At 36.3% G+C, this 26,108-nt stretch overlaps 1 protein-coding gene across 11 annotated transcripts in view; it reads right to left on the reverse strand.

Moving 5' to 3' along the window:
• The window catches only part of LOC107559014 (protein furry homolog), a 67,700-nt gene that overhangs the window by 25,627 nt on the left and 15,965 nt on the right, over window positions 1–26,108 (reverse strand). For 9 of the 11 annotated variants that reach the window (XM_016242729.1, XM_016242723.1, XM_016242724.1 and 6 more), the window contains exons 2-31: window positions 23,532–23,722; window positions 21,612–21,665; window positions 19,699–19,838; window positions 19,011–19,101; window positions 18,575–18,654; window positions 18,394–18,474; window positions 17,825–17,993; window positions 14,091–14,183; window positions 13,765–13,863; window positions 13,577–13,678; window positions 13,382–13,485; window positions 11,534–11,642; window positions 11,139–11,225; window positions 10,886–11,057; window positions 10,293–10,425; window positions 10,036–10,143; window positions 8,573–8,828; window positions 8,190–8,372; window positions 8,019–8,105; window positions 7,400–7,659; window positions 6,418–6,607; window positions 6,189–6,313; window positions 5,565–5,622; window positions 5,380–5,471; window positions 5,097–5,269; window positions 4,365–4,525; window positions 2,935–3,045; window positions 2,261–2,415; window positions 626–725; window positions 306–477 (exon numbers count right to left, since the gene is read on the reverse strand). In XM_016242729.1, the coding sequence (XP_016098215.1) occupies window positions 306–477; window positions 626–725; window positions 2,261–2,415; window positions 2,935–3,045; window positions 4,365–4,525; window positions 5,097–5,269; window positions 5,380–5,471; window positions 5,565–5,622; window positions 6,189–6,313; window positions 6,418–6,607; window positions 7,400–7,659; window positions 8,019–8,105; window positions 8,190–8,372; window positions 8,573–8,828; window positions 10,036–10,143; window positions 10,293–10,425; window positions 10,886–11,057; window positions 11,139–11,225; window positions 11,534–11,642; window positions 13,382–13,485; window positions 13,577–13,678; window positions 13,765–13,863; window positions 14,091–14,183; window positions 17,825–17,993; window positions 18,394–18,474; window positions 18,575–18,654; window positions 19,011–19,101; window positions 19,699–19,838; window positions 21,612–21,665; window positions 23,532–23,651 (3,865 nt within the window). In that variant the 5' untranslated portion in view covers window positions 23,652–23,722. Of the gene's footprint in view, window positions 1–305; window positions 478–625; window positions 726–2,260; window positions 2,416–2,934; window positions 3,046–4,364; window positions 4,526–5,096; window positions 5,270–5,379; window positions 5,472–5,564; window positions 5,623–6,188; window positions 6,314–6,417; window positions 6,608–7,399; window positions 7,660–8,018; window positions 8,106–8,189; window positions 8,373–8,572; window positions 8,829–10,035; window positions 10,144–10,292; window positions 10,426–10,885; window positions 11,058–11,138; window positions 11,226–11,533; window positions 11,643–13,381; window positions 13,486–13,576; window positions 13,679–13,764; window positions 13,864–14,090; window positions 14,184–14,430; window positions 14,600–14,999; window positions 15,081–15,196; window positions 15,277–15,632; window positions 15,724–16,320; window positions 16,458–17,824; window positions 17,994–18,393; window positions 18,475–18,574; window positions 18,655–19,010; window positions 19,102–19,698; window positions 19,839–21,611; window positions 21,666–23,531; window positions 23,723–26,108 lie in introns of those variants that run through there. The other 2 variants (XM_016242730.1, XM_016242731.1) reach the window with 2 other exon arrangements.

Genomic DNA, 26,108 nt, shown 5'->3' on the forward strand with positions numbered 1-26,108 from the left:
AAATAAAAATGAATTAAAGATCAAATTAAATATTTTTAAAAAATGACTACTAAAACTTAAAAAAAAGTTACTAAAACTTAAACTCGATTTAAAATGAAAACTAAAAATAAAAACATAATTTAAAATAAAAGCTATATAAATTATTAAATACTAAATAATATTAAAATAACATTGTGCCACAAATGCTGTCAGTAGAACTTAAGTTAAGAAAAAGATCAAGATCACATTTTCCTATTAGAAGTTTAAAGTTTTAGAGGTTTTCACCTATAAGAGTCAGTGTCCATCTCTATCCTTTCATTTCATACCTGAGAAAAGGGGCAAGGTGAGTTCAGGGTACATTCTGGCAAGTTGCTTTGAAAGCTGGGATACAGAGAAACTGTAGAGAGGTGGAAGAGGCCCGTGTGTCCCATGCAGGATAGCACCACTTTTCTGTTCCACAATCCTCTTAGAATACACAGACAGCTTGGCCTCTAGAATCTATTCAACCAGAAAACACATACACACACACACACACACACACACACACACACACACACAGACAGATTAGCACACAAACACACCATTTAATCCAGTACACTTTCTATTATTGCAACACTTATTTGGCAGAGAATGTTCTCTCTCTGACCTGCATTAATTGCATAGCAATCTCGTAGATCTCCCTGTTTGTGTCAGACGCTTTGAAGAGAACGAGGTTCAGCAGAGTCACAATATCACTGGAGTAGTTTCTGTGACAGAAAACAAAAGATTTCCTACATAAAAACAAGTTACACATAGATAGATTTTTACTAAATATGTAAATGAGAGGCTTCAGTCCAAAGACACATCTAGTCTTGGCACTATGTATGTAAACAAATTATCATGAGAAAGAAAGCAGGCAAGCGCTGCCAAAGTTCTACTGAATAGGTTTTAGGGGTGATGATTTATTTTTTAACATTGAATTAATTTTAATTAGAGATGCACCGATTGCAATTTTCTTGGCCGATTCCGGTCTCCGATTTTTTTTGTTAGTGTGATCTGCCGATACCGATTTTTGCCGATACCGATTTTTGCCGGTTACGATTTTCTTTCTAAGAACTATAATTGACAGCATATAAAAACTAAAATCTACTTTTTTTCAATGCAAAGTTTTATTTTCATTAAAAAAAACAAGTAAAAAGTCAGTAATAAAATAAGAAAAAATAGAAAAATTGCAAACAAGAGCACAAATAAATGCAATAGAATAAAGAGAGCTATGAAACTAAGTTTTTCAGGTTAAGTAAGTTTTTATTCAGGTAAGAAATACTACAGAAATTAAAGTAATCAAATGCAAAATAACACATCCAGTGTTATTTTACATTTGATTACTTTAATTTCTGTAGTCTTCATTGTAAAAATTAAATACAGATTAATGCTTACCATTAAAGTTATAAAACGTATGGAGTCAAGAGCAGAAAGTGATTTTCTTTGTCTTTTGTTCGTTGATCAACATGACAGACAGCAGCAGGAATATTGGACTGCGGTCCCTTTAAGAGTTTATCCACGGACCCAATATACTGTTACACAACATGCGTTCTCTTTCTCAACTATTTAACATTCCAAAACTGACTGTGTTTAACTGGATACTCGTCAAGATGATCATTTTGACATAATTTTGTATGTATTTGACCGTTTTAGCGCAGTTAGCCACTCATTTTGGTATTTGTGGCTCACAAGCTGTTTGAGACTGAGTTCGGCTTGTGTGCTCCACTAATATAGATCAGTGGTGATGCACACGCTTTTGGTGCAAGCGCGAAACCTGTGGGAATGACTAAAATAATGTGCAATACAAGCACTATTTAACTCCACTAATATAGATCAGTGGTGATGCACATGCTTTTGGTGCAAGCGCGAAACCTGTGGGAATGACTAAAATAATGTGCAATACAAGCACTATTTAACCGGAGCGAATGAGATGTGTGTGTGAGAGCGAAGGGGTCGTTGGAGAGAAGAGAGCGAGAATGCACAGCTGACGTTATTGCCTGTGCCGCTGGTAACAAAACGGTCACCGATCCGGGCCGATAATGAGGGAAAACAGCCGATTCCGAACCCTGGCTGATCGATCGGTCCATGTCTAATTTTAATTAGATAATCATTATTTCGTTACACAATATTTTTTATTTAATTTATAATTTTAAATGCTGTTCTTTTGAACTTTCTATTTATCAAATAAAAAAAACCCTGAAAAAAATGCATTCAACTGGAAAATTCAATATTTGCTCTGGCTTTTCAGGGCCCAGCGTACCTGCTACCACAGACAGTGGCGATGGCTTTGAAGCAACCAGAGGCCAGCTGGCAGGAGCCGGTGTAACATCGGTCCACGGCCCAGTTAAACAGATTCACCTGATCTGGGTTAAGTTCCAGCAGAAGAACCACCACCTCACTGCCCAGCTGATGCACCTGAGGAGAATCAGATCAGAGGATCACATATGTTATCCATTGATGTGAATGGTGATACAAAACCACCTTAGCTGGTGGAGAAACTAGGTCATTTTAATTAGATAATCATTTATAATGTTACACAATATTTTTATTTCAAATAATTGCTGTTCTTTTGAACATTCTATTCATCAAAGACATTTCGAAAATCTTACTGATCCCAAACTTTTGAACGGTAGTGTCTTGTTCTAACTCAACAAAATATTTCAGGGCACAAAACCAGACTTTCACTTCAAGAACCAACATTTGCAGAACAATGAAAACATCGCTCATTCACAAGCTGAGAAAGGGAGAGTGAGAGAGACATCTAAGAAAAGTGGCTAGTCTTATGAAAAGCCCCTGAGCAAATCTGCACTGGGTCAAAAGGCACACTTTGAGAATCATTTTAAAGATGGTTGTGTTGGTTTAGTGCTATCAACACCAAAGGAGCGATTGAGGACGTATGTGGGTCATGTTGTTTCAGAGTGTTTGGCCGCATACCCGCAGATCTTGACAGCCAAGGATGTTATCCAGCCACTTATAGAGGTAGCCATCAGGAGAGAGCCCTACGTTGTCGAACACAGGGCCACAACAAAGGACAGATGACATGGCCTATGAAAGGAAGAAAAAACAACATTCTTTCATATAAAACTTGGAATTTCTGTTTTGAGGAAATCACGTCCTATCGTGTTCAACAACAACAAAAAAGACTTCAAAGAAACAGAGAAGAGACTCATAGGACTCATATCATGTTCTGGACATTTGTTTGTTTTAATGACGCCAGGATCTTGAAATTACACACCTTTTACAAATGCTATAACATTGTATATGGTCGTCTTACAACACCCACCTTTCCATTATGGGAAAGGGTTCACGGCAATACAAGAAGCTACATGTACACACAAACAATATAGCTTTAGAGGCGGGTGTAATTTTTCCAGAAATCCGAACCTGAACAAACCCAACGTGAACTATGTTTACACGTCGTCAATCTGCAAAGATCCGACATTATGAGTACGGGGTTCCCACAGACAAACAGAGCACATATATGCTGTCATCACAAATGGACTCATTCGTCACTTAATGGACCCACTTTTGTCTCTTTGGCATGTGTGTCCACACTGAGGTCCTGCACTGTAAATGACTACAGCGCTTCCTGGGCTATAAGTAGACCTCTGGAGATAAAATTAGTGGAGTATATGTCTGTGGTCTAAATTAGCAACACAAGCAAAGCTTTAAATTAGAGCCAGGGTTAAACATCATCTCATTCCACTGCTTTCATATGTAGATTCTTCCAAATAAATATATATATGTAAAAATATGTATTTTATTATTTATTTAATATTTTTAATGTATTATTATTTGTTCTAATGTTCCTCTTTAAACCAATTATTTTTTTATGACGTTTTGAATCATGCATACACTACTGTTTACAGTTTGGGGTCAGTAAGATTTTTTTAAAATAAATTAATACTTTTATTCAGCAAGGATGTCTTTAATTAATTTAAATTGACAGTAAAGACTTTTCCATAGTTACCAAAAAAAACTCCTGAAGGATTGTGTGACAGTTATTTTAAATTGTAATATTATTTCACAATATTGTTACTGTATCTTTGATCAAATAAATAGCTTTTACTGCATTCCTGATTAAAATATATTAAAATAGAACATAGTTATTTTAATTTGCAAAACTATTTTTCAATATTAATGTTTTTACTGTTTTTTTTTCATCAAATACATGCAACTTTTGTGAAAGGCTCCAATCCCAACCTTTTGAACAGTAGTGTGTACTTATAAATAAAATGAATAATGATGAATAATATACATCTTTTTTATTTGGAATGAAAACCCATTAAAAATGTACTGTGTAATGGAAACTGCACAGTATGAATATATAAATGTATACATTATATAAATGTAGTCTTCTCTACCTTAAGAGCACAATACTGGTATCGAGTGATCTGATGGTTCCGGTCACTATAGCGATCCAGGGGCGTGAACATGATACTGAAGGGTCCAGCCCATTGGCTAAAAAGGATGAAGAGATGGTGTCGAAGGCTTTGCTGAGGGAAGAGGAAACGTCGATGATGCACTATGATACGAATAAAACAAGGAGAGGAGAAGAGAGGTATTAGGTTTAAAACATTTTTTTAAACATTTTAACAATGCAAGTTGGGCTACAGGAACACCTTCATAAAAAAATATTTTGTGAAAAAACTTTGTTTAATTTTTTTTTATAGGAAAGAAAAGGCAAAATGACTGGCCGTTGTGCGACTCATCATTTGCCCACGATTTGGCTCTTCATCTAATCTACTGCTATTTTGGGCAGTGTCTCCACTTGGGAGTCTAAATCAAGACTGACGTCAGGAGTCCTGTGACTGAATACACTGTAACCTGGCAATGAATCCCATTTCCTAAACAAAGAAAACGTGGAACGCTTCCCAGAGCAAAATATAACTGCATGACCATCAGTATGATGTCATTATTTAATGTGAGGAATAAATATTTCAAGTGGAAAGAACAATATTATGACTATTTATGAATTAAATGTGTTGTGCACAAACAACAAATGTGTATTAAGAAAGAAAATGGGCTAAATTGTGATTTTGTGTTGACATTAATTGTATACTGAGTTTGTGAGATGTCTTTTGCTTCCTCTTCACCTGGGACACACTGTATGAGGTTGGCCACCATGGCGCTGAAGTGAGCTCGGATGTCTTTGAGAATCTCCATGTCTTTGTCATTCTCGGCTTCCAGAAGCATCCGGGTCAGGTCCACATACTCAAGAAAGAGAGCGCCCAGGGCCAGGGTATCACGTTCCAGCGCTCCATTAGTGCTGAGAGACAGAGACAGGGATCATTTCATGTTTTCTAGCCTGCAAGTTCATAATGAGACGAAATGGAGGTGGCCAGAGAACAGAATCCATAATAATAACATCCTTCTCACCTGTCACTGATGACACCGGCATCCGCCAGCAGCTCAAAGATCCTGAGGAGCTGGAGTCTCAGCAGATCTCTTCTCTCTCGTCGTTTTTTATTCTAGAGGACATATTATGAAGCAAATTACTATAGACACTTGCAATATTTAAAATATATATTTGATTAATTTGCAAATCTGGAAATATATCTGACCTCAGGTCGTCTTTCCAAAGCTTCCTTCATCAAAGGATGCAGTTCCTCAACCAGCTCTCTGTACAAGACACAACAAATATGAAATCAATAAGGTGAAAGAAGAATCGATACTGTGCTGCCAGGGTTTATAGAGCAATAATTGCTCTATTCCCATAAATACTTTTTTATGATTCCAAGAACTGAAATGAGCAGACATAACTAATATAAAATGACATCTGATCACTTCTTTGGAAGTTTGTTCAGATTTAGAGATGATGTCAAAATTATAATTATAACAAAGTAGAAGTCAAGTGAAAATGGCCCTCACGCAAAGTCTAAATATAATGTAGCGTTTGTGCATCGCCTTATCAAAGTCAAGGAATTCAAAAACCCTGACAAAGAGCAAAACAGAGGTATGACAAGAATGCGAACATCAGGTGCTGCTCACATCTTATCTGAAAAAAAAAACGTGCTGAACTTACATAGCACATTAAAAACAATAATGTGTGATAATCAAAAATGAGTTGGTTGCATAATTTCATGGCACTATGAGAATGTAGCATCTTGTAGGAACTTGACCCATCTAAATGTCTACCAGTTACATAATTAGAGATCTTAAATGTTGATATATATGCTACATAGTACCTGAAAACGAGTGAGTTTGTGCGGCCAAATCCGAGCACCAAAGACTCTGTGATCTCAATGCTTTCTGAACGCATCAGAGGGACCAACTGCTTCAGAAGCCAGGCCACAGACGGAGTACCCAGGATCTAATGAATAAGATGTTAATCAGTGATTCCATCAAGTCAATAAATGAATGGGGCTCATGACTGTAGACATGACTGGTGCGTCATGCATAAGAAGCCCCACCCACCTTGTTGTCATAACTGCTGTTGCTGTCTGTACTGGGAGTGATGATCTCAGGGGTGGAAGCTCGAAGATGACCCGGGCTCATGATGCTGGGTTTGGCCACGCCAAAACACAGAATCAGATAGTTTCTCCAGAGAGAAACATAAGTGTCCGCTGAACCAGCTGAGCTTGTCTTCTTGGCGTTCACTGGGTTGCTAAGAGATCACATTTCATATTGTGAAATGTTATTGCTGTTTAAAACTTCTATTTTCTATTTCAAGATATTTTAAAAAGTAATTTATTCTTGTGATGGCAAAGCTGAATTTTCAGCAGCCATTACTCCAGTTTTAAATGTCACATGTTACATCCTTCGGAAATCATTCTAAAATGTTAAACTGTGTTTAAAAAATATTTGTTATTATTATCAATGTTACAAACAGGTGCTGATTAATGTTTTTGTGGAAAACATGATTTGGTTTTCAGGATTCAGAATAGAAATTTTGAAAGAACACCATTTAATTGAAACAGAAATCTTTTGTAATATTATAAACGTCTTGACTCTCACTTTTGATCAATTTAATGCATCTTTTCTAAATAAAAGTATTCATTGTTTTGTTTTTTTTCTTAAACTTTTGATCGGTTGTGTGTTATATCAATTTGACTTTAAGTTGAGTTAACGTGTATTATGAATGTACTGTATATAAAAAGAAGAGCGACCCAAATATGACTGCACAGAGTCTATCTACGGCTACGGGAAGCCATTAAGAGCTTAAACTTAAAGATAGAGATAGAGTTCATGCTTTAAAAACTCCTACTGCACTGCACCTACTGAGGTTAAAGCCTGGTCAACTAGATTTAAATGCTTACATAACCTATTAGGCAGCCACAATAATTAAAGCTACAATGCAGACCAATCCAACCACTGACTTCTCAATGACATACAGATGTAGGAGAATGTTTGAAAGGTCAAATACACCCTTACACTAAACGTTTTATCCATCCCTCACCTGGGCTCGAGTAAAGGCATGAGGAGCTGCAGGCGAGTGAAGGCGTAGGGCCAGGCGTAGCTGAGCGCTGTGGGACAGTGCTTGGGCAGGTACTCCTGTCTCAGAAGGCTGAAGAGGCACAGAGCCCAGGGTTCCTTCAGAGACTGTGCCAAGATCCACACACGAGACGGGCTCCGCACGTCATAGTGGCTGCCGACCAGAGATCCGTTCCACTCCACCAGCCACTGCAGGTCTGCGTGCTGCCCAGCAGGGAGAGATGCCTGCAGGGAAGTGGAAGGGAAGAGATCATAGTAGCCACATATGTAGAGAACTCAGCAGTGTAATGAAAGAAAATTGGTTTAATACCAAAATCTTGGGAGAATTTTGTAGAATGTGGTCATTATAGACAAAAACACAAAATGGATTTATGCTAAATTTAGCTCTTGAATCTGCCAATTTAGTATTGATATCCAGTATCTATGTGATTCTGAACTTATTTAAATCATTGTTTGTATAAGTCATCACCTAATACGCTAAACTCCAAGGTCAGAGAAGTAAAACAGACTTTCTTATAAACTCAGAACAGAAGACACTTTGTAGATGTTGTAAACCGCAAAGGACTGAACAGAGGGGCACTCACCGAGTCAGCCACCGCCACGTGGGCAAAGCTCTTGAGCACCACTGGGCTCAGCTGGTCCAGTACATCTATCATGGGCCTTTCATCTTCCTGTGTAGAAAAAAAGACCATATTCAACCGTAACTGAGAGGATGTATACTCAAAGGCCTATATCTGATCAAGTCAGGCTCTTACCTCAGTCTGCCCGATGGTGAGGAAGATATGGCGGACCTCTCGAAGGATGGACACAGCTAGTTTGCGTGTGCCTGTCTGGCAGGAGCACAGTAGCACTAAAGCGAGACCCTCGACAGCATGCAAGACTGTGGAGTGAGGGGTCCGTTCAGCAGGCAGTCTGGAGCCAGAGCTACTCTGTAATAACTAAAGTAAACAAACATATATTATTATAATATATTATATTACATTATTATATTATATTATATTATATTATATTATATTATATTATACTTAGATTTAAGAGATCTTTTTGTGATTTTTTGTTACTCCCTATGGGCAAAAAAAAAACACACACACACACACATTGTAAAAAAGTTTTTAGTTTTGTTTTTTTTGCCACTTACTTCAGTGGAGCAGATCTTTGATGTGTCCAGAATCTTGCTGTTGCTGAGAAGGGCTAGTTTCCACTGTGTGAGCAACTGAAGCAGTAGTTTAAGTGAGGAGTCCAGCAGGGTTTGGTGTGTGTCCTGAACCTCTCGGAGCAGGAAGCTGCAATAGCCCAGGAGCACTTCCTCCCGCCAGTCTGAGAAGTCCATCAGCAGACTCTGCAGGGAATTCTGGGCTATCAGACGCAGTTCATCATCCATATGGATGGTTAGCCTGGCAGTTAAAAGACAGAAAAACATGAATACAGTGGGGGGGAAAACATATGTATATTAAAAATATATAAATATCTAAATATTGCTCAAAGACGAAAAGGGGTTTATATACTAAAACATCTTGTCAAGCATATTTAGAACAAGAATCATTAGTTGATATTAAAAGACACAGTGCAGCCCCCAAAAAAACTAATTAATTGTAATGTGAAATTTTTTACCAATCTTTGCCACTATCCTTCAAACCACTAGGTTTTACTCATTTGTTAGCAAGAAAAGTTTTTAATATAATATTTTAACAAATTTTTAACAGTTTTTAACAATATAATAAAATGTAGTATGATCACATATTCTTTCATATATTTTATAAAGTACAAGTCAATGTGTTACGCTGAATGACGAAGGAACATTATTTCACCCATATTTTGACATTTTATTTTCACAAAAGTTATTTGAAACATAAAAGTAGACACTTTACTTGCATACATGTTTTCTATGTATATAAAAGTATTAGTTTAGTATCATGGATATTATTTCAGTATTATTTTAATTTTAAAGCTTTAGTAATTTTGTTGTGTTTTGTCATTTTTATTAGTTTTTTTTTAAATATGTCTATATTTTTGAATTTTTATTTCAGTTGTATTTATTTTTGTACTTTAAGTTAAACTAAAAGAAAATGATATATGATGCCTTGACACCTAGCTGAAATAAAAACAATATATTTTCTTTTCTTTTATTTCAGTTTCATGTTTATTTTATTTAAAGTAGCAAAAATTAGCTGTTACTGTTGTTTAATGGTTTTAGCTCTAGTTTTAATTTTAGTAGCCTGATGTGTGTGTGTGTATGTGTGTCCCTAAAATGTTCCCATAGATATCAAAATAGTATCACGCACAAGCCTCATAAATAATCATCATACTTTCCAAGATCTTCCATTACAGAGCAGAAGTCCCTCCAGCTCAAATGGAGGAAGTTCACAGAGAGATCAACTTTACACTGAACTAGTTCACTGACCTAATGGCTTGAACATGAAGAATTAAGTCTGATTAGACCAGCCCTGACTCAGATTGCACTGGGACATCCTATTCAAGCTGGGGGCTGGGAGGGATCACATTACTGAAGCTTTCGGGAAACCTGACCATTGGGCAATTCGTTGAAGCAAATGCTTCCTGCTTAAACGCCCATTCATGCATTGAACATATACACACACTCACCGAGCCAAAAGGTCTATGAGCTCTGACTTGGACATGCCATCGGGAAGGATGCGTGGAATGGCGGCCATGCATGTCCTAAAGAGGTCAATCTTAGGTTTCCTCTCGCCCCTGTCAGTATAAAGAGAAGTCAAACAGAACTAAGTGCACTGACAAGCTCAAGCTTCGTTGGATTTGGACTGATGCGTCAGACAGGTGTGTGTTGAGTATCAGATACACCAGATAAAAGATTATTTGACAGAGTGTTGTGTATGACATACGTAATCATATCCTCGGGTTCCTTATTCAGCATCTGTGCGTTACTCAGCATCATACAGCGGCCAACCTCTTTATCCAAGTGTCTGAGGATGTTGTCTAAAGCTTTCCTCACTTGGGGGTAATAGATGGACATTCCTGGTGGTTGAAATAATGCAAAACTGTAAAAGACTGGCATGTTCTTCAATAGTAACATAATTTAATGGTGACCCATACTTGGAATTAGTGCTCTGCATTTATCCCATCCTAAGTACACACACACAGCAGTGAACGCACACACACCCGGAGCAGTGGGCAGCCATTTTTGCTGAGGCACCCGGGGAGCAGTTGGGGGTTCGGTGCCTTGCTCAAGGGCACCTCAGTCGTGGTATTGAAGGTGGGAGAGAGCGCTGTACATTCACTCCCCCCACCGACAATCCCTGCCGGAACGAGACTCGAACCCGCAACCTTCGGGTTACTAGTGCGACTCTCTAACCATTAGGCCATGATTTGCCCTTTTGTTTGCCCATTTAACAAAACAAAACAAAACAAAACAAATCTTAAACAGCCTTTTTTTATATAGAAATAATTCCTCTAGAAGTACAACAGATGAACTCACCTATGACTTTGGCCTCATCGTCAGTCAGAGGCTTGCTCAGGAATGTCTTTTTGACTCGTAGTGTGTTTCCAGAAGGGAGCGTGGCCCCTGTGTTCGGCATGGGGGGATCACCATCTTTCTGCTGCAGCTTGTCAGCAATGACCAGGAATGCTCTGAGACCTATATTCATTCTCTACAAAACAAGAAATCAAGATATGAGTGCATTACACTGAAATAAAGCTTCTACATCTATTGTAATTTGACAATACTTTACCTCTGGATTAAGACTAAAGGCTTTTGCAGGTTTCCCAACACACAGTAGGTCAAAAATGACTTCTTTCATTGCAAAGTCAAGTCTTTCCTGTAAGATAAAAGAAGAATGAGGAAATGCAACTCGCATCTGCAATGATGCAGTATGCGAAATGTAAATATTTTAACACATGCTGCATCAGGAACGCTAAATATGTGTAGTCTTGCAAATTACAATGGGAATCTAGCTGTCATTTGCGCATTTGTTTCGGCAACAACACTAAATACTTTGTCCTTAGACACATGCTCTGTTTTCACAACAAACGAGAATTAGGTCTTGTATAATGGTTTAACAGCTAACAACAGATTAGCATTTAGGTCTTAGTTGTAGACCTGTCTGTCATTTAATCGCAGACTTACCTGTGCAATAAACTGGATAATCTTAACAAATATATTGAGAGGCATGTCTTTAGGAACTACACTGCGGGATCCTTTAGGGAACAGGTTCATCACAATCAAGTTGAGGCGGCTGTGGGGATGATATCAAGTTTAGAATCAGGCACTGACATACACTAAAAGAAGGTCAAAGCATAGTGACACAGATAGCTTGCTATAATTAGCATTCCATTACAGTGGCAGACCTGAGCCCCAGCCTATTTGTGATTTTTTTTTCTTTTAGCGAGGTTTGTCCTCTTTGGCTTATTCATAGTGGTTGTAAACTCCTAAGTCACAGCTTGGTATGTGGCATGCAAATTTAAGGTTTCTGATATTTATGACCTGCTATAATGCAATACATCTCTCTAAATAAATCTGAAGAACAGCGAACTGGCCCAACACCAGTTCTTCTGCCTAATTTGAGCATTTTATGATCCTTGTGATTCCAGAACTAACCTCCCATCCCATGCTTTAGATATTTTAAATGCCTTCTTAAATAAGTTTGGGATCTGCAAGTTGTTTTAATGTTTTTGAAAGAAGTCTCTTATGCTCAAAAATGCTGCATTTACGAGATCAAAAATACAGTAAAACAGTAATATTGTGAAATATTTTTACACAATCCTTCAGAAATCATTCTAATATGCCGAATCTGTGTTTAAGAAAAAGTTATTATCATTATCAATGTTGGAAACAGTTGTGCTGATTAATATTTTTGAGGAAACTTCGATATATTTTTTTCAGGATTCTTTGATGAATAGAAAGTAAAAAAAAATGCATTTGATTCAAAAAGCAATTTTTGTAACATTGTAAAATTATTTGTTGTCACTTTGATCTATTTAATTCTTTAAATCTATTATTCATCCTTGCTGAATAAAATAATAATAAAAAAAAAACACTGGACAAACTGAACAAACAGAAGGTTTGTTTGGAATCAAATACTACATTTTTACTACATACTAAATTTGTTTTTTTATTTTTTTATTTATTTGAACAATCTGCCAAAAGTTGAAATATATGATAAAACAAAAACTGAATAAAAATGCCAAATACCATTTTATATTACTTTTTAGGTAGCATACTACTATTTGAAATCTGTTCTGTTGCATAAAGCATACCGTTTCATATATAGTACTTTATTTAGTATGTATGCAGTGTTCGGTTTATACTACTGTATGCCGTATACATACCCCACAGTTCAAAAACTATCACCACAACTTCCCCTTCTGGTGTTGAAATCCTCTAAGGGCATGTACATCCTTTCCCAAACAACGTCAACCATATACTAATACATAAATCCCAATCGATCTATTATGAATTAGCTGCATAAGACATCTACAATTGTTCAATGTTCATTTCTTGCCCTGAAGATCAAACATGGGTGTGTATATGGTTTAATTTGCCAAGCTTTCGATTCCCAGTGGACGATCTTGGCGTTCCAACACCCATCACCCATGACCACCAGCCTCCCTTCTGGTTCTCTCCTTTCTCCACCCATTTCTGGCAGCACTGTCAGTAATTACCCCTCGGCCTGAGGCACGATGACTGTAATGTATTGCTTGTTTACTCGCTGCCAATGAGAAGGGCTGAGGGTTGCGGTCACACCCCGGGTTCATGGGTGGGGTAGGGTACAGAATTGTTTTATTTATTTATTTTTTTCAGCCCTCTAGAACTCCACCAAGAAAGCTGGCATTCATGAGATGGACCGTGTTATGCAAAATCAGTTTACTGCGACCATACCCACGGCTTGTCTCTGGGGGTCTCAGGTGGGCGCTTTAGTAGTGGCTTTAAATCCATGGTTCAATACAAGTAGCAACAGACCACGGATGTGCTTACCCCTGCGTCGCAGTGTTGCTCTCACATTTGATGCGAATCATGTAGACCCACAGAAGTCGGTAGAGAGACTCTAGTGCTACCCGTGCCATTTTAGGGTCCTTGCTCTGTAATGATGAAGAGTGTATGTCGTGAGAAATCCAGTTTGCGCTTTTGAGTTAAATTAATAAATAAAGAGCAAATATAAAAACGACATACCTTCAGATTGGAGAGGCAGTTGTTGAGAAAGACATGCCATCTGTTGAGGAAGAACTGCTTTTGGCTGACACACAGTAGGCATGTCACTAGTGGGTACAGAGCCTAAAAAAACCAGAGAGAAGGGTACATGATGTTCAAAGTGCACTCAAACAGTACGAAACACTATATCTTATGAAAACCAGACTGACCAGAGAATGTTTCTTTCTTGTTGAAAGGTCCAAGGTGGTATCATACAAGCTCTCCACAAAGTTCCTTAAACAAGGAACATTCACCTCATTCTTAACAGCCTATTAAAGAACGGAAAGACAATAATAATGAGGATCAAAATGCTTTTACACATTTCTACAAAAATAAGGATTGAAAAGAGTGACATATGGCTATATATGTTATTAAAACAATTACTGGACCAACAGGTCATATAAAATGATGTGCGAGTGGTTTGTAATGTTCAAAATACATGTAAATAACATCCAATTTGCAGAGTGTTGACAGATCTTTATAACATTTCTCTAACCGCTGCTACGGGAACTAGAATTTCCACAAAGAGTCCAGCCAAAGCATGTTTGATGTCTTTGTCCTTCACTTCCAGGAAATACTGCGCACATTCCTGTAACAGAAAGGAGCAAAGCATTGAGAAAAACGGTTCGCTTTCACGTTCTTGAGAGCTCATATCATTGAGCTTATCGCTATAGCCTTATCTAAGTCTCTATATTCAATATAAATTAATAAAAATAAATATAACAAATAAAATATTAAACAAACAAAAAATATATAAATCAATAAAAAGGCTACAGTAGCAGTGTTGTGCTTTGTGAAAAGAAGCTTATCCAAATGTCTTTATATTCTACATTTACCTGCATGAACTGAAAGGAGGCTTCAAACTCCTCTACAGGATACATTTTCACCCGGAAGAACTTCACGCCCATGATGAGGCTGATGGTGCTTTGGACCACGTATGGGCTCTGCTCCTTTTGACGGAGCTCCTTCAGCTCACTCATGAACCTCTTTTTAACAGCAGGAAATCTACAAAAAGAAATGATGATTGACAGATAAATCATTAGCTTGAGGGCAAGCTTTATTCTTAACAAGCAATTACAAAGAGTAATCGAGTCGATTATATGTTAGATATAATGTAAGTTAGAAAAAAAATCTTTAGACCATTTAAGGTTTTACTAATTTCTATGACTCTTTTTTTTAAGTTTTACAATGTAAAATGTCATGATATTTCCAGGTTTTCAATGATTGTGGAAACCCTGTCTACTGTCAAATGAAATGAAATAAAATAAAATATAATAAAAGATCTAGAAACTCAAAAAGGCTGATTTCCAGACCTAGTATGTTTTCATAGCATGTTTCAAAAAAACACAGCTCTACATTTCTAAATAAAAATAACTTTGTCATTGTTAGATTTATGAGTACTTACTTTGCTTGTGCTAAGACTCCAATTACTTCTGCATAGAGATCAGCTACAATATGCATGTTGGCAGTGTTGGGACCATGATACCTGGTCATAATAAAACACATGTAGATGTAATTGAATAAAGAATTTATGTGCATTTATACATCTTACTAAATGCATCCGATAGAGAATTATATTCTAATGAGGAAAAAGTATCTTACCCCTCTTTATATTTAAAGTGCTTAAAAGCCAAATGAATGACTTCATGGACCAAACCATCCACAACTGGGTGGAGGGGCATCTGGCCAAAAACACAAACAGTATCACATTTTATAACATGGCTCTCAGGAATATTTGGTTTTGATTGGCCAATTATGGCTTTCTGTGATCTCAAACACTGTTGTATAATAACCATAAAATTGTACATCAACAATCTCTTGTAAACCTTAATCTATGGCTACATTTGCCATTTTGTTGACCAAGGAAACACAATTTGCTATAAAATTTGAAGCAGTAGTAACCACCATAGATTCTTGGTGATAATCCATAGATAAACATTTAATTCTCCTCATTCTCAGATATTTGGTTGCATCTTTAATGTCTGTTAGATACATTTGCATCTAAACTTATTTAGATCCAAATCACAGTGTGTTTTACCTGTTTGAGAACCTCTATGAGCACAAGAGAGAAGATGAAGTCGATGGCTAGGTCTCTCCTCTCCAGCAGATAATCTTTCTGCTGCTCATCACTGGGAAAAAGAGACAGAGAATGTAAACAGATTATGTAAGCCAATTTTGTTCCCACCCTCTCACACATTCACAGACTAAAATATCATTTCTCAATGATGAAATGGATTTTTGCACTCCAGCTACAGGAAGCAGAAGTCACAGAAGCATCACTCAACACCCAGGTGGCTATCTGACGTCACTGGGCCATTCTGGCACTATTGTGTCAAACCATCCAGTTAAGATAGAAGTTATCAGGCCAAGTGTGCATTGCAGTCTCACAGAAAGATGTTTTTAAGCATATTAAATCAATATTTGTATTCAGCAAGGATGCTCTGAAGTGATCAAAATTCACAGTAAAGACATGTATGATGTTACAAAAGATTTCTACTTCAAATAAATGCTGAAAAAATGTCTGCACAAAAATATTAATAAAAATATTACATATATGGCTTAAAAGCTAATAGACCTTAACAAAACCCACAAATTTGGAATTCATGGGTCTTTAATATGCATGAGGCAGATTTGCATTAATTAACTCTACTATGCATAATTAACTAAATCATACTGTATTAAGCTTAAATGATCAGCCTTATCTAAGAGATATAAACAGGACTCACTTTTTGGACTTTGTATTTGAACGTGGTCTGTACTCATGGGATTCATCTTCAACTCCATTCTGTCTTTTGTACCAGTCAAACAGGGTGCGCAAGATAGATGGCAGGCAATACTCGGCCAGAGAACTCATTGTGCTGATCAACTGAAAAAAAGGAGAACATGTATTAATATCCATATAAACAAACTAAAAATACACCTAGTGCATAGTACTTGTATGTAGGCCATGTATTTCATTGTGCATATTCAGGAGAAAATTATTCTGAGTGTGGAAGTGGTATTGGTGAAAGCAGGGACATTGTGCGAGCATGTGTCTTAAATGTGTATCCAAGATGCAAAGAAAGCGAGAAAAGAGGAGGGAGTTGGGTAATGAGTGCAGAAAGGAAAGGCGGTCCCTGGTGAGGACTCGACACACGGGAAAGGGAGGGAGAAAGGGTGGTGTTCAGGGGCTGAGGGTGAACACAGCGAGCCCTTCATTCCCTGATGAACCCTGGGAGAAGAATCCCCTCTCAGTGAGGCTGATGAAAAGCCCAGGGGATCATGGGTACAAACGCAGCCCTGTGAGTTCTGAATGAGGCTGCTATTCCCCTGCCTTCAACACACACACACATATACGTGCATACAGAAACGAACCTGCAAACTCAGGGCAGGGAACACACAAGCCAGCAATAAAAAAAGACCTTTCATTCTGGGCTTTCAATACATTTACTCAAGGTTATCTGAAATTTAATACAATTTTGTACATTTATTAATTTTGCAGATCCGTTTTTACACATTAGTTAATTGTAATAATAAAGTTTAGGAATAATAATCAAATAACAAAGAAAAAAATAAGATTTTTTCTTCAACCCCCCGCTTGCTCAGTCTGATTTTTGGTTTAGATTTTTTACTTGCCCTTACTGGATAAAAACTTAAAATTTGATATACTTTTTATGAATTTAAAATAAAAAAAAATGTATTTTCCATATTTACATTTATCATTTAAAAAAAATCTAATTTTAAATTATTTATTTAAATTAAATTATTTTTATTTTTATTTTATATTTGTATTAATTTTATATAATATTTATGTTTGTACACTTTTTAATCAAATTGAAAAGAAACTTTTAATACATTTAATACATTTATTCATTTTGCAGATACTTTTCTCATTCATTTACAAATTAGTTAACTGTAAAAACAGAGCTTGAGAATTATAATCATATAACAAAGCTCAACAATAAAGATTTTTCTGCTTGCTCATTCTGGCCCCAACGCAAAATTATAATGAATTTATTTAAATTTTATTTAATTTAATTCCATTTTTACATTTAGAATTTTACTCATTCAAATTGTGTCTCTCTCTCCCTCTCTGTCTCTCTCTCTATAAATATAAATATATATATATATACAGTATATATATATATATATATATATACACACACACACACACACACACACACACACCAGTAGCAGTGTTGTGCTTTGTGAAAAGAAGCTTATCCAAATGTCTTTATATTCTACATTTACCTGCATGAACTGAAAGGAGGCTTCAAACTCCTCTACAGGATACATTTTCACTCGGAAGAACTTCACGCCCATGATGAGGCTGATGGTGCTTTGGACCACGTATGGGCTCTGCTCCTTTTGACGGAGCTCCTTCAGCTCACTCATGAACCTCTTTTTAACAGCAGGAAATCTACAAAAAGAAATGATGATTGACAGATAAATCATTAGCTTGAGGGCAAGCTTTATTCTTAACAAGCAATTACAAAGAGTAATCGAGTCGATTATATGTTAGATATAATGTAAGTTAGAAAAAAAATCTTTAGACCATTTAAGGTTTTACTAATTTCTATGACTCTTTTTTTTAAGTTTTACAATGTAAAATGTCATGATATTTCCAGGTTTTCAATGATTGTGGAAACCCTGTCTACTGTCAAATGAAATGAAATAAAATAAAATATAATAAAAGATCTAGAAACTCAAAAAGGCTGATTTCCAGACCTAGTATGTTTTCATAGCATGTTTCAAAAAAACACAGCTCTACATTTCTAAATAAAAATAACTTTGTCATTGTTAGATTTATGAGTACTTACTTTGCTTGTGCTAAGACTCCGATAACTTCTGCATAGAGATCAGCTACAATGTGCATGTTGGCAGTGTTGGGTCCATGATACCTAGTCATAAAAACAAATGTAAACAGTAAAGCAGATGTATGAATTTATATGAATTTATACATTTTACTAAATGTATCCAATAGAGGAAAAAGTCTCTTACCCCTCTTTATATCTAAAGTGCTTAAAAGCCAAATTAATGACTTCATGGACCAAACCATCCACAACTGGGTGGAGGGGCATCTGGCCAAAAACACAAACAGTATCACATTTTATAACATGGCTCTCAGGAATATTTGGTTTTGATTGGCCAATTATGGCTTTCTGTGATCTCAAACACTGTTGTATAATAACCATAAAATTGTACATCAACAATCTCTTGTAAACCTTAATCTATGGCTACATTTGCCATTTTGTTGACCAAGGAAACACAATTTGCTATAAAATTTGAAGCAGTAGTAACCACCATAGATTCTTGGTGATAATCCATAGATAAACATTTAATTCTCCTCATTCTCAGATATTTGGTTGCATCTTTAATGTCTGTTAGATACATTTGCATCTAAACTTATTTAGATCCAAATCACAGTGTGTTTTACCTGTTTGAGAACCTCTATGAGCACAAGAGAGAAGATGAAGTCGATGGCTAGGTCTCTCCTCTCCAGCAGATAATCTTTCTGCTGCTCATCACTGGGAAAAAGAGACAGAGAATGTAAACAGATTATGTAAGCCAATTTTGTTCCCACCCTCTCACACATTCACAGACTAAAATATCATTTCTCAATGATGAAATGGATTTTTGCACTCCAGCTACAGGAAGCAGAAGTCACAGAAGCATCACTCAACACCCAGGTGGCTATCTGACGTCACTGGGCCATTCTGGCACTATTGTGTCAAACCATCCAGTTAAGATAGAAGTTATCAGGCCAAGTGTGCATTGCAGTCTCACAGAAAGATGTTTTTAAGCATATTAAATCAATATTTGTATTCAGCAAGGATGCTCTGAAGTGATCAAAATTCACAGTAAAGACATGTATGATGTTACAAAAGATTTCTACTTCAAATAAATGCTGAAAAAATGTCTGCACAAAAATATTAATAAAAATATTACATATATGGCTTAAAAGCTAATAGACCTTAACAAAACCCACAAATTTGGAATTCATGGGTCTTTAATATGCATGAGGCAGATTTGCATTAATTAACTCTACTATGCATAATTAACTAAATCATACTGTATTAAGCTTAAATGATCAGCCTTATCTAAGAGATATAAACAGGACTCACTTTTTGGACTTTGTATTTGAACGTGGTCTGTACTCATGGGATTCATCTTCAACTCCATTCTGTCTTTTGTACCAGTCAAACAGGGTGCGCAAGATAGATGGCAGGCAATACTCGGCCAGAGAACTCATTGTGCTGATCAACTGAAAAAAGGAGAACATGTATTAATATCCATATAAACAAACTAAAAATACACCTAGTGCATAGTACTTGTATGTAGGCCATGTATTTCATTGTGCATATTCAGGAGGAAATTATTCTGAGTGTGGAAGTGGTATTGGTGAAAGCAGGGACATTGTGCGAGTATGTGTCTTAAATGTGTAGAGGAGGGAGTTGGGTAATGAGTGCAGAAAGGAAAGGCGGTCCCTGGTGAGGACTCGACACACGGGAAAGGGAGGGAGAAAGGGTGGTGTTCAGGGGCTGAGGGTGAACACAGCGAGCCCTTCATTCCCTGATGAACCCTGGGAGAAGAATCCCCTCTCAGTGAGGCTGATGAAAAGCCCAGGGGATCATGGGTACAAACGCAGCCCTGTGAGTTCTGAATGAGGCTGCTATTCACCTGCCTTCAACACACACACACATATACGTGCATACAGAAACGAACCTGCAAACTCAGGGCAGGGAACACACAAGCCAGCAATAAAAAAAGACCTTTCATTCTGGGCTTTCAATACATTTACTCAAGGTTATCTGAAATTTAATACAATTTTGTACATTTATTAATTTTGCAGATTCGTTTTTACACATTAGTTAATTGTAATAATAAAGTTTAGGAATAATAATCAAATAACAAAGAAAAAAATAAGATTTTTTCTTCAACCCCCCGCTTGCTCAGTCTGATTTTTGGTTTAGATTTTTTACTTGCCCTTACTGGATAAAAACTTAAAATTTGATATACTTTTTATGAATTTAAAATAAAAAAAAATGTATTTTCCATATTTACATTTATCATTTAAAAAAAATCTAATTTTAAATTATTTATTTAAATTAAATTATTTTTATTTTTATTTTATATTTGTATTAATTTTATATAATATTTATGTTTGTACACTTTTTAATCAAATTGAAAAGAAACTTTTAATACATTTAATACATTTATTCATTTTGCAGATACTTTTCTCATTCATTTACAAATTAGTTAACTGTAAAAACAGAGCTTGAGAATTATAATCATATAACAAAGCTCAACAATAAAGATTTTTCTGCTTGCTCATTCTGGCCCCAACGCAAAATTATAATGAATTTATTTAAATTTTATTTAATTTAATTCCATTTTTACATTTAGAATTTTACTCATTCAAATTGTGTCTCTCTCTCCCTCTCTGTCTCTCTCTCTATAAATATAAATATATATATATATACAGTATATATATATATATATATATATACACACACACACACACACACACACACACACGCATATGAATTTATATATTTATTTCATATTATTATGTTCTCACACATTTTTTATCAAATTGCAAAGAAAAACTGGAAATCTGCAATGAAAATTATATGCAATCTTTATTGTTGAGCCCTGTATAAAACAATCAGAAGCAATTATGTGTAAATTATAAAGAAATAATGTCTTGAACACTGCACAAAAGCATGCAGTGTCTCCTATCTATCATGAATTTGAGGCATAAAAATCTCTTATATAATCTATCAGAGATGCAAATGGACTTACTCACTCTCAGACAGCCAGACAAGCCAAAAACCACATCAGGCTTTTACTGAGGTCACTCTGAATGCTTTAAAGGCCAGACAGATCCATTAATCTATTTTAATAATTCAAAAAGTCAGATCAATTTTTGGCACAGGCGGGCTGTCTCTTGTCTTTCCGCTTGGACATCTGTTCACAGACTGGATGTGGGGATGTGCGCATAAGTTCAAGGGGGCAGAAAGCAAACAGTACTTACTTGGTCAAACTGTGGATCTTCACCCCTCTGAAGAGACTTTACCAGAGGTTTTTCCTGTAAAGACAACAGAAAGGGTTTTCTAGAGGAAATATGATTCAGGCAATTATAGCTGAAAGTGATTCATTATGGTTTCCTTGATTAAATGCGGCTCTGTTTCAACATCACGAATTCTAGAAGCTATTGTAAATTACAAAAGTTTAGGGTTGGTAAGATTTTTCTAAGGTTTTTGTCTCTTATGCTCACCAAGTCTTCATTTATTTGATCAAAAAACAGTAATATTGTGAAATATTATTACTAATTAAAAATACATGTTTTCTATTTTAATATATTTTAAAATGTAATTTATTTCTGTGAAGATAAAGCTGAATTTTCAGCAACCAATACTCCAGTCTTCAGTGTCACATGATCCTTCAGAAATCATTCTAATATGTTGATGTATTTTCAATGTTAAAAAGAGCTGTGCTGCTTACTATTTTTGTGTAAACAGTACTATTTGAAATATAAATATTTTGTAATATTATAAAATGACTTTACTGTCACTTTTGATCAATGTAATTTATCTCGCAGAATAAAAGTATTCTTTTTCCCTTTTGGAAATACAGTATTCTTTAAAAAATTAAAAATAAATAAATCTTACTGACCCCAAACCTTTGAACAGCAGTGTGTATATACAAACAGGGCAACCTGCAGAGTCTTACAATGTGAAAAAGCTGATCTTAGCAACTATCACAGATCAGACCTGCTGATTAAACAACACAGGTTGTGTAAAAAAACCAAACTGACCTACATTTTGTACTCCTACTCAGATAACATAATATGTTTCAAATAAGCCCTGGAATTCTGTGTAGCTTCTTTTCAGGTGAAAGCAAATTTACTAAGTGATTTGGATATTCAAATAGTATTATGATTTTGTTATTTGGATTCTGGGCCCAGAACAGGCTGTCTTTTCTGACCCTGCTGGGCTTGTCAGACACTTTCAGACTATGTTCAATTTAATTTGAGCTCATTCAACCCACTAGAGCACCTCTTTCATCTTAGGCTAATAAATATTTCAGTTGCTGAAGTCATTTGAGGGAGAAACAGATGAGAGGGCAGACAAGGACAGAGCAATTTCCCTTAAGGCTTTTATAAGAGATTAATAGACTGCCTTGTGCTCTAGGAGGACCTTTCTCCACTTCTGAATCAAAAGACTGGGGTATTTCAAGATATGACCGCCCCATAAAGTTGCGTCCGAAGAGAAAGAAAAGTAAATAATATCCAGAAACAAAAAAGATACTGCAGCTATGAATCTCTATTTACTGCTTGTTGCTGTACAAATAAACTGCAGATAATCCAGGTCATACTATTCTTTATGTAAATACATACCAGTTATTAAACAATACACTACACAACTGTGGCTGAACAAATCAGGTAACCTGATCTCTGATTTTTTTTCAGTAAAAATTAGAAGACAAAAGATGAGCTCATTCAGGTGGCAGCTGTTTTGGGGGACACAATATATCTGTCCTGGGAAAGTTTCATTAACACTAGCCTGCCTGCCGGCCAAGAAACTAGCAGCTCGCTGTTAAACACGCATGCAGATAAATTTGTCTGTTGTCTGGGAAATACTAACAAGGCTGGCAAGTGATCAAGGTCTCCTTTGAAAAGAGCAAGTGTTTTAACACTAAAATCTCATCTGTATTTTCCATTTCTGTCAGATTTAACAATACATACATGTAGGGTCACGTGCTGAGCTACATAAACAACTAGAATTAGCCAGATTAGCTTGTATTTCATTGTTAAATTCAGTCTGAACAAGCCATTTCCACCGTCCATATGGGTCAGCCATCTCCAAAATCCTCAGAGACAGATGAGTATTGGTACTGGAATGGTCACAGGTCTTAAGATCATTACCTTCAATAGTTCAGAACTGTCACTCACCAACGGTTCGGCCATGACGATCCGTATTTTGCGCTCAGAGATGGTGGTGAAGTTGGCGAAGAGGCTCTTGAGCACGTATTCGCCCGGCCGGCTCTCTGGGTCCACGCTGATGGGCATCATGGTGGGCGGTCCCTTTTCACCCTGCGAGCAGCAAACCGGCGGGACAGGAGGCTTGCTGTACCCTGGTGAAGCTTTGAATAAAAAATGTTTTTAAATGAACACTATAAATAAATAAAATCAATATTACATTATTGTTTATATATTTAATAATAATAATAATATTAGTACACATAATAAATGTTATTCATCTAAAAGGCAAGCAAATTGAGAGGGGTTGTAATAATGAGGTCTTATGTAAATGAGGTGTTCTTACTGTGTCTAAAACATTGAACGTATTGTATTTTGTATTAATCACATGGATTTTCTAGTGTTCTAGTTTAGAGGTAAAAAAAATATTTGAAAGAATACAATCAATTATTGTATTTCAGACAATGACCGTTTCCTAATCCAGACAGTGAAATCCATTTCAGAATTTCACAACCCTTCTCATTCTGCAGCTTGCCAGCGACTGCAACCTGTGCACACAAAGTAATGCTCAGCTTTCCTCAATACAAAATAAAGTAACACCCTAGAAGCAGAAGTTGCAATTTCATATTACTTTCATATTTCTTTCACAGAGCTCACAAATACACACACACACACAATCTACTGGACTGGACTGGACTGTACTGTACGTAACGGCGAGCGAGTTGCAGAGGGGGCACGTGACAGTCACAGCAGTGTTAATTCTGACAACAAATTTTGATCTTGTTTTAGAAACAGCCTTATCATATGTTGACAAAAACAGACTTTGTTCCACATGGCTTAAACAGTTTTTTGCTTTCCTACTAGGGATGCACCGATACCACTTTTTCCAGTACTCGGTCGATACCGAGTACCGATACCAATATTTTATTGCATTTGTAAATTGTTTAAATATTGGGTACAGAAACCAAAAGAGTATGTATAATCTTAGTTGGTTGACTTAATTTATCAAATAGATAAATAGCTGTTAGTATGACACAGAAATTAAGCTTTAGCGTTAGTTCTGGCAGGTCACGTGAGTCAAGCTTGCATCAGCTGATTCTCAGCTGATCACATCTACCTATAGGAATACGACACCTATCGCGGCATTCCTATATAAGCTGTATTCAGTATTATTCAGCAGCTTTTTAGCTTGCTTCGGAGCAAATTAAGCATGGCTGCTCGCAAATCAAACTGTTGCAGCGTGTTTCAGAACATCTGAAATCCACATCTAAGATAAGTGAATGCTGTTTTAATCCATATCGCTGTGTATATTACCTGGTCTGCTAATTGAAAAAAGCATATTTGCAGCAGCATTTACGCATCTGTGTTCATACAGCTGGAGCAACACGACGTCTAGAGCATGTAATCGCTCTGAGGACACGCCGATAGTTAAGGCCATGAGAACAAGTTTAAATGAAACACGCATACTCGTGTATGCGTTTCAACTGGGGCTCGCTGTATTCAGCAGCATAATCTCAATGTTACGGTTGTTTACTTCTAAGGTTGATGTTTCATTAGCTGTGTGAGTGTGCGGTCAGAAGCACGATCACACAACAGAATTGTGCGCGCACTCGCTCTCTCTCTCTCCCTACCGTTAAGTAACTTGTGCATTGTTTTATTTACTTGTTTTTGACATATCCAACCGAACTACAAACTTTACAGTGATGTCTGTGAGAAAGGTATATTCACTCGACAAGCTCGCGCATCTGCGCCGCTGCACGCTCAATCCACTCAGCATGCTTTGTTTATCAGCTCGCGCACATCAGCTATACAGGCGTTAATACTGAATGTTTAACATTATATTCATTGCATACATATACTTCGTAGACATCCTTAATCTCTAATAACTCCATTCTGCTGTCTGTGTTTCATATGGTATCGGCGTTTGGTATCGGGGCATTTTAACGAGTACGAGTGCGAGTACAGGAGCTCAGTATTGGGCCCGATACCAATACCAGTATTGGTATCTGTGCATCCCTATTTCCTACCGTATTTCACCTCCAAAAACATACAACAAGGGCAACAAATATGAAAGTTAATTTCTACTTACTAAAGTGTAATGTATTTTAATATATGTAATAAGCACATCATTAATAATTTTTTAATGTGCAAAAACTCACCACTACATGCATATTCTTAATGTAAAGAGCAGCCCAAATAGTAAAAATAAATTGGGTTAAATAATATTATTTTTTAATAGCTGGATTAATTTATAAATAATATATTTAAAAAAGAATAAACGGTTAATTATTAATATAATTAATAATTGCATTAAAGGGGACCTATTATGTAAAATTCACTTTTGCAAGGTGTTTGGACATAAACGTGTGTTGGCAGTGTGTGTACACAACCACCCTATAATGATAAAAATCCACCCACTCCTTTTTTTTTTAATCCCCATAAATAATAAGCAGTGTCTCCCAATGGCCTATTTTTAGCATTGGTGCTAATGTGATGTCACATTAGCCACAGGCTTCACCCACGAATGTTGACAGACACTGCCATTTTAAC

Source organism: Sinocyclocheilus grahami, unplaced genomic scaffold (genome assembly GCF_001515645.1).
Source record: "Sinocyclocheilus grahami isolate Dianchi unplaced genomic scaffold, SAMN03320097.WGS_v1.1 scaffold671.1, whole genome shotgun sequence".
Lineage (NCBI taxonomy): Eukaryota > Metazoa > Chordata > Actinopteri > Cypriniformes > Cyprinidae > Sinocyclocheilus > Sinocyclocheilus grahami.